Source organism: Carcharodon carcharias, chromosome 30 (assembly GCF_017639515.1).
Source record: "Carcharodon carcharias isolate sCarCar2 chromosome 30, sCarCar2.pri, whole genome shotgun sequence".
Lineage (NCBI taxonomy): Eukaryota > Metazoa > Chordata > Chondrichthyes > Lamniformes > Lamnidae > Carcharodon > Carcharodon carcharias.
Window position 1 is genome coordinate 16,382,531 of NC_054496.1, and position 17,898 is coordinate 16,400,428.

Genomic DNA, 17,898 nt, shown 5'->3' on the forward strand with positions numbered 1-17,898 from the left:
AAACAAGTCCCAGAGACAAGGGACCTGCATTTACATAGCACCTTTCATGACTTCAGGATGTCTCAAAGCGCTTGGCATCCAATGAAGTATGTCTGAAGTGTGGTCATTTATTCAGAAGAATTTGCAGACGAACCCGAACGAAAGCATCACATGGTTGGCAGATGAACCCAATGCCACTGCCTTCCCCACAGCCCCCCTCCCAGAAAATAAACATCCAGTAGCTCAGCTGAGTCCTGATATTTGTTTGCCCCCTTTGCCCCCACCAGTTCCCAACCAAATCCCCTACCTTGTGACTATGAGCAGCCAAAGCACAGGAAACAGAAACCCATTTGGCAGGTCATTCAGCCATTTCCTACTGAACTCAACTGCATCAAACAGGAAATGAGAACTGGACAGATGAAGAGGGAGAAAAAAAAATTCTTTGTTTCAGTCCCAGAACATGTCACTTAAAAGCTGAAACTCGCTGGTTAAGAGTGCAGGCTTATGAAATGGGAATAGGTTCCACCCAGAGAGTCAATATAATTGGGCCATTGAATATATTCAGGGCCGAGTTAGACAGATTTTTGATCCACAAGGGAGTCAAGGGTTATGGGGACAGGCAAGAAATTGGACTCAATACAACAATCAGATCAGCCATCTTATTGCATGGCCTACTCCTACTCCTACCTTTCCTTACGAATCTCTTCTCCCTTCCTCCAACGTTGCCTGGCCTAAGTGCTTCCACCGCTTTCTATCTACATTTGAGATTTCCAGCATCTGTAGCATTTTGCTTTTGTGTATAGTCTAACCCTTAATGCAAGCTCCAACTTACTAATTTCAGCACCAACTTGACAAACCAGATAATGAGTTAATGAACCAGGCGTTGCTTACCAAAACAGGAGCATCAGTTTTCTTCTGGATACTCGCTGGGTATGTGAGACGGTAGCGCCTCAGGGCCCATGTGTCAATGCATGGAATCAGAGTGAGTATCTCACACTGGCGTCTTCCACACCTGCCAATGCACAGGGTCAGCACCAACAGCCAAAGCAGTGAGGTTGCGATGACACTTGTTTGGCATTGTGGAATCCTGTCTTTTGCAACAGCCATGGGTTTGAATTATCGGTGCCCTTGAACATTTATATACTAAAATGCAACATCCCAGCATCACAGGAGCATTACCAGTTTGAGAATTGGACCATAAACGAGATATTGTGACAGATAATTAAAAGCTTGATCAAAGAGATAGATTTTAAGGAAATTCTTAAAAAGGAGAGAAGTAGAGGCTCGGAGAGATTTAGAGACGGAATTCCAGAGCTCAGGGTGCAGGCAGCTGAAGGAATGGCTCAGCTAATTCTTCAGAAATGGTGCTGGTATAATGGTGTGTGGGGTGCAAGAAAACGCAGGTATGGGAGAGTGCACAACCAACCATTAACATCCCACGCCCCCTATCCAAATCGTTTATCGAACTCCCTCTTAAACTTTTTCTGATTTAGTCGCTTCTTGTGGGAACAAAGTGAATATTCTCACAGCTTTGGAAAGGTTTCTTCTACTTCTCACTTTACACCCCTAAAAATAATCCTAATCCAAACCTACCTCGACAACTAATCCCAACAACACTAACCAGGGGAAATAATCATTGCCTATTAAAAATCAAACCAATAGTCCCTTGACTTTCTCTCTCCAGTGTATTCAGCTCCAGTATCTCAGAAGAACATGCTCTTCTTCAAATAACAGCATGGGGTCTGTGACATCCATCTGAATAGGCAGAGAGAACTCGGAATATTATTAGAGAGTCATACAGGAGGCAGCACTTCAGCCCATCTTTCCAAGAGCTCTCCAATCAATTAATTTTACTCTACCACTCAATTCCAAATTTGGAAATGTGCAAATCTTTCCAAGTATAATATATCCAATTCCCTCAACAGTTACAGATGAATCTGCTTTCACTGCCCTTTTAGGTGACGCATTCGAGGTCACAACAACTTACTGCTTAAAAATTCTCATCCTTCCCCCAATTCCCAACCAACTATCAATTACCCGCATCCTCTAGCTACCCATCCTCCTGCCAGTGGAAACAGTTTATCCTGATTTACTCTGTTGAAGCCCCTCCATTCTGAACAGCGCCAACACATCTCCCCTTAGCAGCCTATTGTGCAACCTCACGTCTCGAAACCACAAAACCATGAACCTGTTTTCAACTGATCCAAGGTGCTCAGACTTCCTGCTGTGTTAACACAATGCTGCCTCCGCACTTCAGCGACACAAAAGTTGAAGTGTTCAACAGGGCAAAAGGTGTCATTTAAATATTCCCACACCCTCCTCAGTTTCCAGAAAAACTAGTCGCAGACTTTGTACTACCATCCCCCTTTTTTGATTTCAGCTCTAAACAAACTGCTGGGGGGTGGGGGGGGATAAACCATTGGGAGTGCCTAAGCACCAAGTCCTCACTCAGTAACAATCACCAGAATATCATTATTATTGACAACAGCAACAGTCACACAACAGCCACAGGCCCACCTTTCGTAGGGTGTAGTCATTCTGACACTATCTGTAAGGCCAGGTGCCTGTACAGCTCACCAATGAATGTATGCATCAAATACTAATTGTATTGAAGCATCTCAGAGTGCAACATGATGTATGTTGATAACTTCAATATCATTGCACTGTCTGATTGCCTGTGATGATCACATTGGAATGAATGTAATATTCATTGATTGTGCTGAAGCACCTCGTTATCCCTGTGTAAAAGTTGAATCTGATTGCACTTTTTGTGATGGCCATTTAGAAATGTTTTGTAGTGTTCTTCCAGATATTTTATAAATAAAGTATTTTTTCACAAAAAAAATCTGTAAGGTCAGATGCCAGTTCGGATGTTACCCAACTGATTCTGAATTGGGAATTCCTGCTTCAGGGTGGGAGAGGTGACTGCTTTAATCTTGCCTATTGTTCTCAACCCTGCCAAAGGTCTCTGTCCATCACTTCATGTTCAACATGATTTAATAGGGTACAGTAGAGGGGAGGGATAGGAGAGAGAGTAAAGGAAGAGCGTGAGAGAGAGAAAAGGGCTAATCCCGCAAGAAGGGCAGGAAACAATATCTTCAGAATATTAATTGCAGTGAAGAAATAGATAGAAGGATTAATCATTTCACTTTTGTTGACTGCTGTCCCAATATGATAGCTTGCAAATTTTTTTTTTTTTTTTAAATTACCTTGTAATATTTTCATGCAAAAGGGAAAAGGTCACCAAGTAGAATATGGTTCCAATTCAAATCAGGCATTGGAACAAACCGAGTCACAGCCCATTGTTTCCTCATTCAGGTGAAAACCTTGGCCATTGTCCATTTTTTTAATGCTCAGAATAAGAATTCCAAACAATCCAAAATCTACAAACTATAGGAAATCATGCAAAACTGATCATTTTTGTCAGAATGCACTCTTGCCAAGGGTTTGAAGTGATGAACTGAAAGAACGTTTAGATGAAAGAACAAACTGCATTTACATAGTGCCTTTAATATAGAAACATGACCTCAGGTGTTCCACAGGAGTGTCAGTCAAAAATTGACACTGAGCCAAAGAGAGGTGGTTGTGGTAGGAGGGATTACAAAACGCTTGGTCAAAGGTTTGAAAGAGTCGGAGAGATGCCCCAGAGCATAAGAACTAGATCAGGGTTCGGCAACACTTTTACTAATGAGCCTTTTTAAAAGAATTTGCCTACAGTAGAAATTATTAGGAGCAGTAAGATGAAAATTCAGCTTCTCTAAACCAACCAAATTGCCAAGTGTCCCAGATAGAATGCAGAATTTGCATAAATATTTAATAAAATACATGCATTGAATCCGTGTCGCCTTTAGGGGAAAAAATTATAATGGACCCAAGTCTGACATTTTTACTTTGATGTAGTTGTCGGTAAGGTCATCCTTAAAACAAACCTAAAAGATGCGTAGAATTAAAAACTATTTTTTTTCTATGATTGATTTGTGATAAATATAACTTCTAACAGCACAGGATAATTTATCATCTCAGCTCTATTAGAAACAATAATGGTTGCAGCCATAAGGCATTATCTATAGCCACAGTGTAGCTACACCATTCAAACAGATTTATACAGCACAATGATGGTTTTTGTTAAAATCATCTTTTGAAATTGTAAAGTGCAGCATAATGATTAGCCTTTTATCTCCACAACAAAAAGACAGCTCTTACTTCTTTTTGACTTGACGCTTTTTTTTTAAGGCCTTTTCATGTTAACGTGATCCATCTGGAAAAGGTTGGGAATGGCAAATGATATATTAAAGAGCTGCACGTGGCTCCAGAGTCACAGGCTGCAGACTCCTGGCTTAGGTTGCTGAAGGTATGTCCAGCAATGGGGGAAGTGATCAATAGGCTGGAGTCACAGGGGCGCCCAGTTTTCACAGGGTTGCGGGGCTGGGAAGAAATTAGCAGAGATAGGGAGGGACGTGGCGATAGAAGGAAGGATGCCATGCTACAGCCCCCAGATTGGCTGGCGTTAAAACTCAGCAGCTTACTAAAATCCTGATTCCAGCACAAAATGCATCGACTAAACAGAAATGTGTACACGTCATAAATGGACAAACTTGGAGCAGCTCTAGATACTGAAGGATGGCTACAAAAGGAGTCCAACAGCAGGACCAGGAATTTGCGCCAAATGTAAATCATGTACAGTACTGTAAGGGTAGAAGGTGCAGGATCACTTTGTTCTGAGGTCTGCAGTGTACAGCCTATGAAGTGATACCAAACATGGACACTCCTCACTGAGCAACCACACCTCCCCCCAACCCAATCAAGGGCCTTATTGTCTCTAACATCATGTTGGATTCCTCTACACTAAACGAACATACAAATTAGGAGCAGAGCTAAGGCCACTTGGCCCCTCGAGCCTGCTCCACCTTTCAAAAAAAATCATGGCTGAACTAATTTTAACCTGAACTCCACATTCCTGTCGACACACCCTTTCTTTGCTAGCTCCCCCTTAAAAATATTCAAAGGCTCTGCTTCCACCACCCTTTGGAAGAAGAGTTCCAAAGACCCTCTGAGAAAATATGTTTTTCCTGATCTGTCTTAAATGGGTGACCCCTTATTTTTATATAGTGCTTTTCACAATCTCACTATTCCCCAAAGTGTTTTATGGCCAATTAAGTACTTTTCTGGAGCATGTGTACATGTAATGTGGGAAATGTAGTACCCAATTTTTGTGGCACAGCAAGAGCCATAAGCCATGATCAGATACTCCCCTACTGCTGTTGGATGAGGGATGACAGGCAGAACTCTCCTGCTCTTTTTGAAAAAGGTCATGGGATCTTTTTGCTGGGAGCACTCATATCCAAGCGATGAGATCCTGGGTTCAAGCCCCATACCAGAAATTTCAACCCTATCATCTTAGCTGGCACTCCAGTGCAGCACTGAGGCACTGGCAGAGGTGCCAACATTCAGATGAGATGCTAAACCAAGACTCAGGTGGATTCCAAAAAAAAAAATCCACGAACTTATTTCAAATGCAAGCAGAGAACTTCTTCCAAATGCCCCTGAAATGCTATCACAAAACAGATTATCTGGTCATATTGCCATTGGTGGGAGCTTGCTGTGCGCAAATTGGTGTGACTCCTCCAGTGGCCTCATCATTTTTAAGTAATTAATTGGAGATAAAAGGTTTTGTGACAGGAAAACTTTGAGGTTTTGAGAGGAGCTATATAAATTCAAGTTGACTCTTTTAATCAAATGAGTGTACAATGGGGTATTTGTAAACTGAGTTGCAGTTCAGTAGTTGCCACGACCACATGTGGGAATCAGGAAGCTTTCCAGAAAGCTCCAGTTGTTCAAAGACTGTAGGACATTTAAAAAAAAAATCTCTCCCTGTTGAGAAATTTAGTCCATTAAACCCTCCGGCACAGGATTTGATGTGGAGTGTGGTCTCTGTATACGACAGCTAACAGTATAGATACAGATCATCTCCAGTAGCAGAACTGCTGAATTCCTTGCAGAAATCATTTCAATTTTGTGGAATTGGATTACATTGCTGTGAGGTAATGGAGGGGCTTTTTCCATTGAATGCTAGAGGCCTTCAGACATTTAATTCCTCTATTGCTACAGCTTGGATTGGTATTTACAGGCGGTGAGGAAGAATTACAGTTTCTGACTAATCTGTGATGAATTTGACCTGGCATGCTTGATGGCAATATCCAGCACACATTTCAAAAAGAGTAAGAAATCAACTTGATGCATTGTTCACCAATGTGGCTTATAGCGCATTGCTCACTTATTTGATCAGAACATTGTGGTTGTGCTATTGCGGCTGGGATACAAGACCAAGATCCATCTTTCAGCTGACACCACTAAAATAGATGATCCGGTCTCCAGCATAGTACCGTTTGTGGGACCTTGCTGTGCGTAAATTGGCTGCCATTGTAACTACATCACAACAGGAAGTCACACCTTCGGAAAACCCCACCTGATTCACCAAAGCCCTTCAGGGGAGGAAATCTGCCATCCTTACTCTGTCTGGACTATCTACATGGTTCCAGACCAGCATCAGCATGGTCAATTCTTAACTGCCCTCTTACATGGTCCAGCAAATCACTCCATTAAGGGTAGTTAGGGATGGGCAATAAATGTTGGTGATGCTCATATAAGTGAATAGACATGAGAAAACTTGAACTAAGTACTTAGTTGACAAAGCTTGGAGCATCCAGAGGTCATGGAACATCTTCACAGATATTTATTAGCTGCCCCAGCTGCGCACCACCTGAATCTTGGTGGAGTTAAATATTCAAACTCCCACAAATCTTTAGCTGCTTTTCTAATATTCTTTAGCCACTTAGTCAGAGTTCAACATACATCTGTTAGATTTTCTTTGTAGCCAGGTGTAAAAGAGATCAGTTTTTTCACCTGGTTTTCCAGGGTGAGAGTGGAGTTAAGAAGCAAATTGTTAAGATGGCTTTTATACAGTCTACATTCCCATGCCCTTCTAGATGGTAGTGGTCGTGGGTTTGGAAGGTGCTGTCCGAGAAGCCTTAGTGAGTTGCTGCAGTGCATCGTGCAGATGGTACACACTGCTGCAACTGTGCGTCAGTGGTAGAGGGAGTGAATGTTTGTGGATGTGGTGCCAATCAAGAGGGCTGCTTTGTCCTGAATGGTGTTGAACTTCTTGAGTGTAGGAGCTGCACTCACCCTGGCAAGTGGGGAGTATTCCATCACACTCCTGACTTGTGCCTTGTAGATGGTGGACAGGCTTTGGGGAGTCAGGAAGTAAGTTACGCGTCACAGGATTCCTAGACTTGTAGCCACAGTATTTATATATAGCTGTTCCAGTTCAGTTTCTGGCCAATGGTAACCTCAGGCTGCCTGCATTCAAACTCGCACCAAGACCCCTTCAATGACCACTCCTATGCTCACTGATCTACAATGGTTCTCGGTCTGGCAATTTTTAAATTCTTATTCTGGTTTTCAAATCCTTCCATGGCCTCATCCCTCTCTATCTCTGTAACTTCTTGCAGTCCAACAATCCTGAAATCTTTGCTCTCTTCCAATTTTGGCATCTTGCAAACCTCCGATTTTCAATGGTGGTGGTCACACAAAGCATTGGCATTCATTTGCTAAACCTCTCTTTTCCCTTTTAAGATGCCAATGTCTTGTCAATTACATTGTTGCAGTTTGTTAACATTAATTATATTAAGGGAAACAGGCGGTGGTTATTCGAACACAAATAGGGGATAGCTGGGACACTGGGTGTTGGTGAGTCATGTTGACATTGAACAAAGTCAATAAACTCTCTCTGCAAAGAAAGGCTGTGTGTCTTAATTTTGACTTCAACAGGTGTGGATCCAGTTAACATGCAAAACCTTCCACTTTGATGGTCACCAGTCCTAATAGATTCTTACGTGGCTTGGTGTCAAACTTGACAATGCTCCTCACGACGAAGGCACAATATAAATGCAAGCTGTTGTGCATCAAGATATCACTACTCCACACACCCACACTCAATCAATCACAGTCCTTCAAACTCCCTCTTTCGCACGAGGAATTTAAGCTCCTCTCCTTCTAGGAGCTAGTCTGATCCCCAGCTGAAGGAGCACACAACAAAGAGAACTCCACAGACACAGTCTTCATCACAAATGGAACACATCTGCAAAATCTGCTCACCTCGGTCTGGGTGATATAGATCCAATATCATCTTTGAGGAACAGAAACAGCTGCAGCAACTATATCTTTGCTTATTCTCAACTTCTGGATCTAGCCTTGGTCTTCTTCGGCTTGCTAGTACTGCACCAGTGGACTCATCAACTGCCACTGCCCAGCTTGGACTGATCTGTGTCCTTTTATATCTTGCAAACAAATTCAATTTACCAGAGATTTGGGTTTCTAAGCCTTACTTTGCTTTCTTAGAAACTAGGAGGGTTAGTTTCCTTTCTATGTTTACCTGTTCTGTTTCCCTTTCAGTTCAGGGTGTTTTAGTTAGCATCTGCCTCAAAAAAACAAATTAAATTAAAAAACCCAGGTTTCCTCACAATGAAATTGCTACTCTTCCAGATTCCATTTATGAACCAGTCACGAGCAACATCAACAGTTAGATGTTCCACAACGCTCTCCAGGTAGTCAGACACAGTATTACCGAGGGCAGTGTTGGGTACAATCTTCCACCGCTACTTCTGCTTGAACCCCACTTATCGACCATTCCACAACCCACTCCCACCAACCACCAAGAGGATGACACTGGCCAGGAACTTTTGACTTTATTGATTGAGGACTTTTGACAAGAACTCATCCTCCACTGAGATAAGGAATCGATTGAAACAGAATCAAGACAATCGCAAGAGGTGCCGGGTGATCTCAACTCGACAGAATCAAAATAAACATTTCTCCAAATTGAGAAGCCAAGTAAAATGGCCGGGGCTTTGAGCACAGGTCTCCACCAACACTGAAAAGTGTGACTGAATGAGGAGAGAAGATAAATTAGACAATATAACAGACTAAAGGATGTAAGTGGTGGGTAGTGTTAGTTTTAACAGGCTGAAGCTCGTCAAAAAGAAAGACTCCAGGTATGGGGAGGCATTAAGGATGAGGAATTCCAAAATTTTGAGGTCTTGAGAAAGAATGAGCAGGAGACAATGCAACTGAGAATGAGGTTAGACTACATTTGAAGTCTATGTACCTTGATGTGATTCAGATACATGAAACATTACAGAATATTGCTATTAGTAACAAACACACTCACTGATTTAAGGGGCATCAAGGATTAAGCTCTGTTCAATAGTCTCAAAACAGTCTCTGGTTAGTTCAATTTACCATTCAAATCAAGATAACTGGTTTAATTTAGAAAAAAACAACAAACCAATGACTTTCCTTTGTTGCTTAATGCCTTCCCACAATTCATCGTCTCCTTTGCCCACAGGCAGTAATTATACTAAATTATTATTAGAGGTACACGACGAGGGTAGCGGAATACCTCGCCCATTTTGAGAGAGCTTGAAAAGCTGAACTAAAGGTGAACAGTATTTAGGAGGATATCTGAATTCTTTGTTTTGTAAAGTCAGAGTTATTGCAGCTGTGGAGGGCTGGAAAAGGCAAGAGATAGAAACTGTTCGGTGTAAAAAGGATGGATTTCCTGGTGTTACAGTTACATTTCAAATGACCACGTATACCAGTCGCATAATGATGGGGGAACTGAATTCAAAAGCGCTTCACTTGAAACTGGGATTTTTAATTAGAATAAAAAGATTGATATTATGAAGGGATTTGCTGAGGTAAATAAAGGGCAAATTATTTCCACTAGTCACCAAGTCATTAATTAGAAGGTATAAATTTAAGATCACTAAATGAAAAACTGTCTAAAAGCTTCTTTTAAAAAATATAAACTCAAGGAGTAATACAGAGGAAGGATGCAGAATTCGCCATCGCAAAAAAAATAGCAGAAGAATAACTCTGAATAAGTTTCCATCTCCCTTTTCTAAAGCAATTTGAAAAATAAAAAGTTCAACAGCATGGGAACAAGCCCAAGTGAAAAGCTCTTCAGAAAGCCAGCACAGGAGCACACTGTGCTGTAAAATGCTCCGGTTCCATGAATGTAATCAAAGCCCAACTGCAGTCAAATCCTGCTTCTGCAGGTCAGGGAAGACTAAACAAGGCGGATTTTCAAGGATTAAAAAGAGGCCTGAATAATTCAAATGCTCTAGGTAGAGGCAAGCAGGATAATTCATAAGCAGTAGGAAATCTTCCAAGAGCACAGAACACACCATTGATTGATGTAGTACAAATTCTTATAGGCATCAGGATACTATAAAATGGAGTCAATTTCTGTATTGAAATTAGCTCTAGGCTACCTAAAAGAGGTAGCTCGATATCAAATTGTGTTTTGATAATCACGCATTGACTCCCCTTAGGTCAGTTTACTACATTCAGGATGCTATAGAAATAAAATTTGTTGTTGTAGTAGTCAGTGAGAGAACAGACTGTGGACAGTGTGCAAGACAGCTAAAGCCAGAGTGGTGACCACATGGGAAAAGGAAATGGTCACAAGTTTGGCCTCACTACATTCTGTCCTGGTATTTGATCATAAAATACTGAATAGAGGATCAGTTAATATTCTTCAAATGCAGTAATAAAATAGAAAGAACCTTTATATCAGGATTAATTCCCTAAACCATTTCTGGGGCAATGGAACCCTTCCAAGCATTGACTAACTTTATCCAGTGGATCTTAATTGATGCTTTTCATTTCTTGTAGGATCTCAGTACAGAGAGGTCTCCTCCCTCCAAGAAACTTTCACTGTCCTCAACAAATCTTTAACAAAATCACCAGGTGATACCTACCCAGCCCCCAACCCACCCCTCAATCATTGGAGATGCAGGGGCAGGAAGAAAAATATTCATCAAGATACTTCCCCAATTGATGTTACTCAGGATCATTCCCAACAATTAAGATCCCTCTCCAAGTTCCCCTCAAACCAAAACTCAGCCTTTTGGAGGACATATCTGCGATAAGATGGTTTGAAATCTACCTTCAGGGAGTGCACCAGGAGTAATTGGATCTGCTCCCCCTTCACCTCCCAGCTTTCTGAATATAGAACCTGTCTCAGGTTAGCTTGAGTTCCTTAAATTATACAGAAGCAAGAATAAATCCACTGACTAACACTCACTTTAAAACCGTTTGTTTCTCCCCCTGAAGATGTCTTGACAAAGTTTTTGCCCAAGAACATGTTCCTCGCAGTGGAGCAATTTGCACAAGTAACATGATGATGGAAGTGGACCAGACCAAACACCTCTCATATTCATTCTCACAATCAGACTCTGAAGCCATCTTTCAAGATTAAAAACACAATGATTGGATACAGTGCATATAGCGATTGGCAGTAACACCGTGTCTTCATTAACCAGGAAATCTAATTATCATAGAATCACAAGGAGAGGCCATTCAGGCCAGCATGCCACTGCCAGCCTTTTTTTTTTAAAAAGGGACATCTATTTATTCCCCACAACTCCCCTCCCCCCTCCCCACCACAGACTTGCAAGTGTTTCCCTTTAAGTATTATCCACTTTGCTTTGGAGGTTACTGCTGAAACTGCTTCTACCACCCGTTCAGGTACTGCATTCCAGATCATAACTCATTCTGGTGAAGCAAATCCTCATCTCCCCCAGTTCTTTTGCCAACTAGCTTACATCTGTGCCCTTCGGTTACTGACCATCCTGGTCCAGAAACCATGTCTCCTTATTTAATCTCTCAAAATCCCTCATGATTTTGAGCACCTTTTTAAATTCACCCTTTAACTTTCTCTACTTCAAGAACAAGAATTCTGGCACAACACGTACTGCAGAAACACACCAAGGCTCCTTCAACAGCACCTTCCAAACCCACGACCACTACCAATCTAGAAGGACAAGGGCAGCAGATACATGGGAACACCACCACCTGGAAAACCCCCTCCATGTCACTCACCATCCTGACTTGGAAACATATCGGCTGTTCCTTCACTGTCGCTGGGTCAAAATCCTGGAACTCCCTCCCTAACAGCACTGTGGGTGTACCTACACCACATGGACTGCAGCGGCTCAAGGCGGCAGCTCGCCACCACCTTCGAGGGCAATTAGGGATGGGCAATAAATGCTGACCTAGCCAGCCAGCAACACCCACATCCCATGAATGAATGTATTAACAAAATTTAAGGCAACGCTCAGCTGCGATCAATGGATTCTACCCACCACCCTTACAATTCTTCTACCACCATAGACAAGATAACAAATAAGTTAACATGATCTCAAAGCTCATTAGCTACGCAATCATTCATTAAAAATTAGGGGAAAAAAAGAACCATTATTCCCACAGGGTACAAAAGTATAGCGATCATGGTACTGAGCAAGCATGGAGGTTGACAAACTGAAGTCAATAAACTTAGAAATAAGTGGGCTGCACAGAATATGACCACACAAGTTGCAGAATTGTCACAAAGCTCTGACTCACGAACATTCCCCCTCTGGAAAACGAACCCAAATCCCATGCCCCATCTGATCTACATGTAAGTCGTCTACCAAGCTGATTCTAAACGTCATCTGAAGTTGAACAAATCATTCAGTTATACAAGAACTTATATGGCACTTCAGGCACCTCTCAGGAAGCAGTATCATAAAACAAAACGACACTGAGCCACATAAAGAGATATTAGCTCAGAGAGGTAGGTTTTCAGGGGTGCCTTAAAAGGAGGAAAGCAAGGTAGCGTGGCAGAAAGGGAGAAAATTACAGAAATTAAGGTCCACACAGCCAGCATAGGTGGAGCAATTAACATCAGGGACGCACAAGAGGCCAAGATTGGAAGAGCGTAGATACCTCAGAGAATTGTAGGACTGCAGGAAATTAGAGATAGGGTGGGCTGAGGCCACGGAGGGATTTGGAAACAAAGGATGACAATTTCTTGACCAGGAGGCAATTACATCAGCAAACAGAGGTGAAAAGCAAATGGACTTGGTGTGATTAGGACATTATATGCAATCACGATGTATTAAGAAAGCCCGGCACCATCTTCGGAGAGCAACTAGGGCTGGACGATCAACATAGCCTTGCCAGCATCACCCAAACAAAAACAGACAGTTGTTTTTTTTTTGATGCATTAACCCCCATCTATACAATTTCATTACAATACCTTCAATCCCACTCTCCTTCAACTGCTTATCTCACATGATCCATGGAACCAACAGAAACCAACATCGACAGCTTGTCTGGTATGTTTGGGGACGGCTGGTCTCAAAAGTTCAGTCCAACTCTGGCTTGGTTTGGGTGAATAAGACCTCATTTAAATTTTAAAATGTATACACGAATATCTGCGCCTATCCAAAGCCGAGTCAAATACACTCATCCCTCCTTCACGAAAATAGCTCAAAAATCACAGACAAAACATTTTGTACCGACTGTCAAGACCATTTGTACAAAGTTCCCACTTGCTCTCTGGAAACTTGTACACAAACAGGACCAACTGCCTTTTCTGATACAATACTGCTTTGCTCTCTCCTGCTTCTGTTTGCTAAGCAGATGTGAGAGACTCAAAGACAGAGCAACCCATTCTGCTCTATCTTGAAATGTTCTCACTGTGATCCAATAGAGACACTGACCATCACTGAGGAATGTGTCCTGACCCAGCTCCTCCAGGAAAGTCACTTGCCAAGGCCAGAGTGGAATATTGAAATGGGACAGGAGCAACGGACAGCAAGGTGAGGAAGGAAGGTCAATGCAACAGGACAAAGCATGAAGTAGCAAGTAAACCCTTTTCAACTCGAGGGCAGGTGGAGAAGAGGGAAATCAGAAAACGCTGGGGTCAGATCTTGAACTTTTGAGATCAGGCCCAAATAGGCTTCTGACTGTTTCAGAGAGGGATTTGAACTGATTTTGTTGCACCTATTTTCTGTCTACATTGATTTGTACTTGGATGCAAAGAGAAACCATGTTTATCAAAGCATGTCATGATTGACCACGTTGCTTAAATTTCAAATGACAGATTTTCAAGGCAAGACAGATCACTTGGCTAATATACACATACATATAATTAAAGCCAAATTCAAAACAGTGATGAAATTAAATATTAAATCAGGTTATGTTCTTGAACCAAAGCATATAACAAGATGACGGGTCTTCCATATCTAAACCAGTCAGTCCACGAGCTTCCTAAGTTTCAAGCCTGCCACCTTGCTATGGCACCAGTGAGTGAATTCTGACATGAATGGGTCCAATTCCCCGGCCTCCATCATACTTCCTGGTAACCAGTTGCAGCTGATCAAGCTCAACACCACATCAGCTTGGCGATTACACGGACTGCTGAAAGCCTCAAAGAACACTTTCAAGCATAAATGCTCCAGAGATACTAAGGTCACATGCAATCGACTGCAAACCAAGCCTTGGCCCAGTCGAAGTTGCTTAAAAACCCTCCCTCACACTTAGATACGCACAAGCTTGGTCAAAACTAAACATTAATACGCTGGCAATCAGCTCCTTGTGTGCAATTAAAGATCCAAGAACAGGGCCAAGTCCCCATTTCTTCCACAGTGCAAATCTATACTCCCAGGCATATAAAAAATACCCATAGTGGAGCAATTGGTCAGACTACATGTCAGAGATGCCACTTCACAATTATTTGTATCCAAGATTTAGATCCATTTTTCTGAAGGCCTGCCATCTTGTTAATGAGGGGATTCTCTCAGAATCTTGGCCAGAACATACTACATACTGCTTTTCACCTCAAAAACCTAACTATCTTTTAATATCACAACACTTAGCAAGGTCTGATATCTCACTGGACTCTTAAAATATATATGCCTCTTGTAAGGTACAAGGGAAAATACATACTAGATCACAAAGCAAACGCTGATTTACTGACTTGAGTCATCAGAGGATACCAGGCACACACACAGCTTATGCACTGTCACCTAGGACAGGAGAAGGCCTCTCGAACCTGCTCTGCTATCCAGTTGGATCATGGTTGATCTGCAGTTTTACCCATAAACCTGCTGCAACAACAATGCAAATCAATAATATCGTCTGAAAGCATCGCCACCCCCTCAAGGGCCGTGTGTTAGATGCTCAATGTCAGCTCAAGATTGACCCCCCCCCCTCCTTCTTTCCCCAACTCGAATAGGTAAGGCTTAAAAAAAATCAAAGCCAAACAAGAGGGAATGATTTACCAGCAGCTATCTAATCCAGGGACCACCCACCCCACCCCACCCCCACAGTCAACTGTAAACTTTACACAGACTCACTCTCCTTGTACAGATCCTCCCCATGAAGCACAAACCACCTAAACACCACCCGCCCCCAACACGTTTTATTCTACAAGTACTGAAAAACATATTTTATCAAGGACATTAAAAAAAACTACTTTAAAATAAAACACATTGCTGCAGATGTCCAGGCATGAAAAGAAAAAAATAAAACAAGCAACACTGAAGAGGGAGAGAGCAAGTTGACCTCGCCTAACTGGTTATACAATTAGCTTGAGTCATGATCAAAGTACAATTTTTCCATGTCATTTGTTTTCCCCCTTAAACAATAACATAATATCACGCCGTGTCAAAACAGCCAAGGGTCGGGCCCGGAAAAGGGATTAAAATAAAGGTCCATTATTGTCACTCGATTGGGGTTGGGACTGGGGGCACTAACTCCATTACAATCCCGCTCGCCTCTAACCGACCGGCTGTCAATTTCACCAGGTGAAACCGACACCCAGGTCGCGTTCTTGCAATTACACATTGGGTCCTGTCCCTTTACAAAAACAAAAATCAGGGAAATGCGTTCATGGGTTTATTTTATTTTAATTCCCGGTCAACAAGCGCCTTTTTTCTTCCCCAAAAAAACAAACAAATAAATAAATAAATAAGGCCATTTAATTTCACACAGCCCGCCCGAAGAGAGAGAGACACAGACAGATAGAGAAAACACACACACACCAACCCAGTTCAGGGCTGCTTCTTAATCCTCTTAACCAGTTTAATTAAATGGTTCAGCCCCGAATGCATTAGATCAATAACGCATCGCAAACACACGGTTCGAGGCAGATCTTAACAATGAGTGGGGTTTTTTTTGCCTTGGATTCGTCCAGCCCCGAATGATGGTCTGGAACTGATTCGGGAGCCCTCGTTAACAATGGCCCATAAATCAAGCACCAGCGCAGCCGAGGGTCCAGCCGCACAAGACCCAGAGAAAATGAGCTTCCAATGTATTCACTGTACAGGGAGGGAGGGTGGCAGGGAGGGAGAAAGCAAATTAAAGGTACCATTAAAAAAAATCAAGTAAATGTTTTTTTTTTGGGGGGGGGTGTGGAGGAGGAGGAGGGTTGAAATAAAAATGGGATTCTTTCCCCCCTCGCTTGATACATTCTACCCCAAACTCGGAGTTCAGGGACTGCAGGACAGGGTTCAATGCCGCTAGTTTTGTTTTAATGAGACCATCTTCCGGTTGCGCATTACCAGGAGAGATTTCTCTGTTCACTCCCCCCACCCCCCCCGCTCATCCTCCCACCTCCCTATCAAACAATAAGAGAACAGGCTCCCATAACAATCATGTACCTGATCCATAGGATTTGGACAGGAGCCACGATAGGCTTCCTGCGATCTTGGCTCTTGAAAAATCGTACTGATCCAAAGGCTTGATCTCCGGGACAAGGAAAGTCTTCCTCATTTCATCCACATCTACCCTAGCAGGAGGAAAGAGCGGCCATCCGCAGTGTCGGGGCAAACCGGGCAAGTAGAGCCAGTAAATATATTTTTTTCCACCACCTCTCTGCGCAACGGCTGGTCCTCCTTCTGTTTCAGCTTCGGCTCCACGGGCGTGTTGAGTGGGAGTCGCAGACCATGCCTGGAGAAGGAGCTCTCATTTCACTTCATCCCCTCCTTGCCTTTGCCCCGCCGCTTACCTCCTCCCCTCCTTCTGCCGGCTTTCGGATCCAGGTACTGCGCTGACTCACACTGCACTGGGGGCTGGAGGCTGGTCTCTGCCTAATTCGTCATTGCTTCAGGTGTCCTGTTGCCTTCACGCATAGCACCATCTAGAGGGGACCTCTCAACCTCCTCAGAGGCGTCTCACTGATGACCGATCCCACCTCCCCTCCCCTTTCTGCATTGTGCCTCCCTGATTCACAGCCCGGTGGGGGGGGGGGGGGGGGGGGTGGTGGTTGTGTGATTGTCTCCCACCCTCTGGAACTCTTTGAAAATCAATTGACCCAGTTTCCTCTCTGACAATGTAACCCCGGTTGGTCATATATTACGTGTATACATTGAACCCATCGACGTGGAAGCCAGAATGTTCTGCATGAGCTCACAATATATAGAATCTCACCGCGCAAAACACACACATTATCCAGCCATTACCACATGCTTGTCTGTGGGATCATGCTGTGCGCAAAATTGGCTGCCGCGTTTGCTGCATTACAACAGCGACTACACTTCAAAAGTATTTAATTGGTTGCTAAGTACTTTGGGGTGGGCTGAGGTGAAATGCGCTTAGATAAATGCCAGTTTTCTTTTTATCATAGAAAGAGGCCATTTGGCCCCTCTTGCCTCTGCTAGCTCTTTGAAAGACATGTCCAATTTGATCCCACACACCAGCTTTTTTCCCATAACCCTGCAAATAGTCCTCAAGTCCTGGTCCCTAATGGAAATGATTATGGGATCTGATTTTACCAGATTTTTAGGTAGTGCATCCCAAATCATGAAGACCTTCAAAGTGAAGAAATCTCTCATCTTCCCTCTCAGCCTTTGGAATAAGGAGAAGCATTCAGCCCCTCACACCCCAGGTAACCAAAGTAAGAAAATGGACTGAAGGAATGACATTGTACATTGCTGTACATAGTTTTAAGCTGATCTTTGCACTTTTTAATGTGCACAAAGGGAAATGGAGATTTTTAATTCTTTTCACTGATGATATGTTTATAGC

The 17,898-nt window shown here is 42.8% G+C and overlaps 2 protein-coding genes across 4 annotated transcripts in view; one reads left to right on the forward strand and one right to left on the reverse strand.

Annotated features, from left to right (window-relative positions):
• camsap3 (calmodulin regulated spectrin-associated protein family, member 3) overlaps positions 1-16,658 on the reverse strand; it is a 210,603-nt gene extending 193,945 nt beyond the window's left edge. For both annotated transcript variants that reach the window (XM_041177237.1, XM_041177235.1), the window contains exon 1: positions 16,533-16,658. In XM_041177237.1, the coding sequence (XP_041033171.1) occupies positions 16,533-16,644 (112 nt within the window). In that variant the 5' untranslated portion in view covers positions 16,645-16,658. The remainder of the gene's footprint in view (positions 1-16,532) is intronic.
• The window catches only part of LOC121271320 (cell adhesion molecule 3-like), a 30,555-nt gene continuing 29,267 nt past the window's right edge, over positions 16,611-17,898 (forward strand). Inside the window, exon 1 of one of the 2 annotated variants that reach the window (XM_041177241.1) lies at positions 16,611-16,719. Coding sequence is in view for 1 of the 2 variants with exons in the window: in XM_041177239.1 (XP_041033173.1) it covers positions 17,674-17,758 (85 nt within the window). In the remaining variant the exon portion in view is untranslated. Of the gene's footprint in view, positions 16,720-17,642; positions 17,759-17,898 lie in introns of those variants that run through there. The other variant, XM_041177239.1, reaches the window with a different exon arrangement.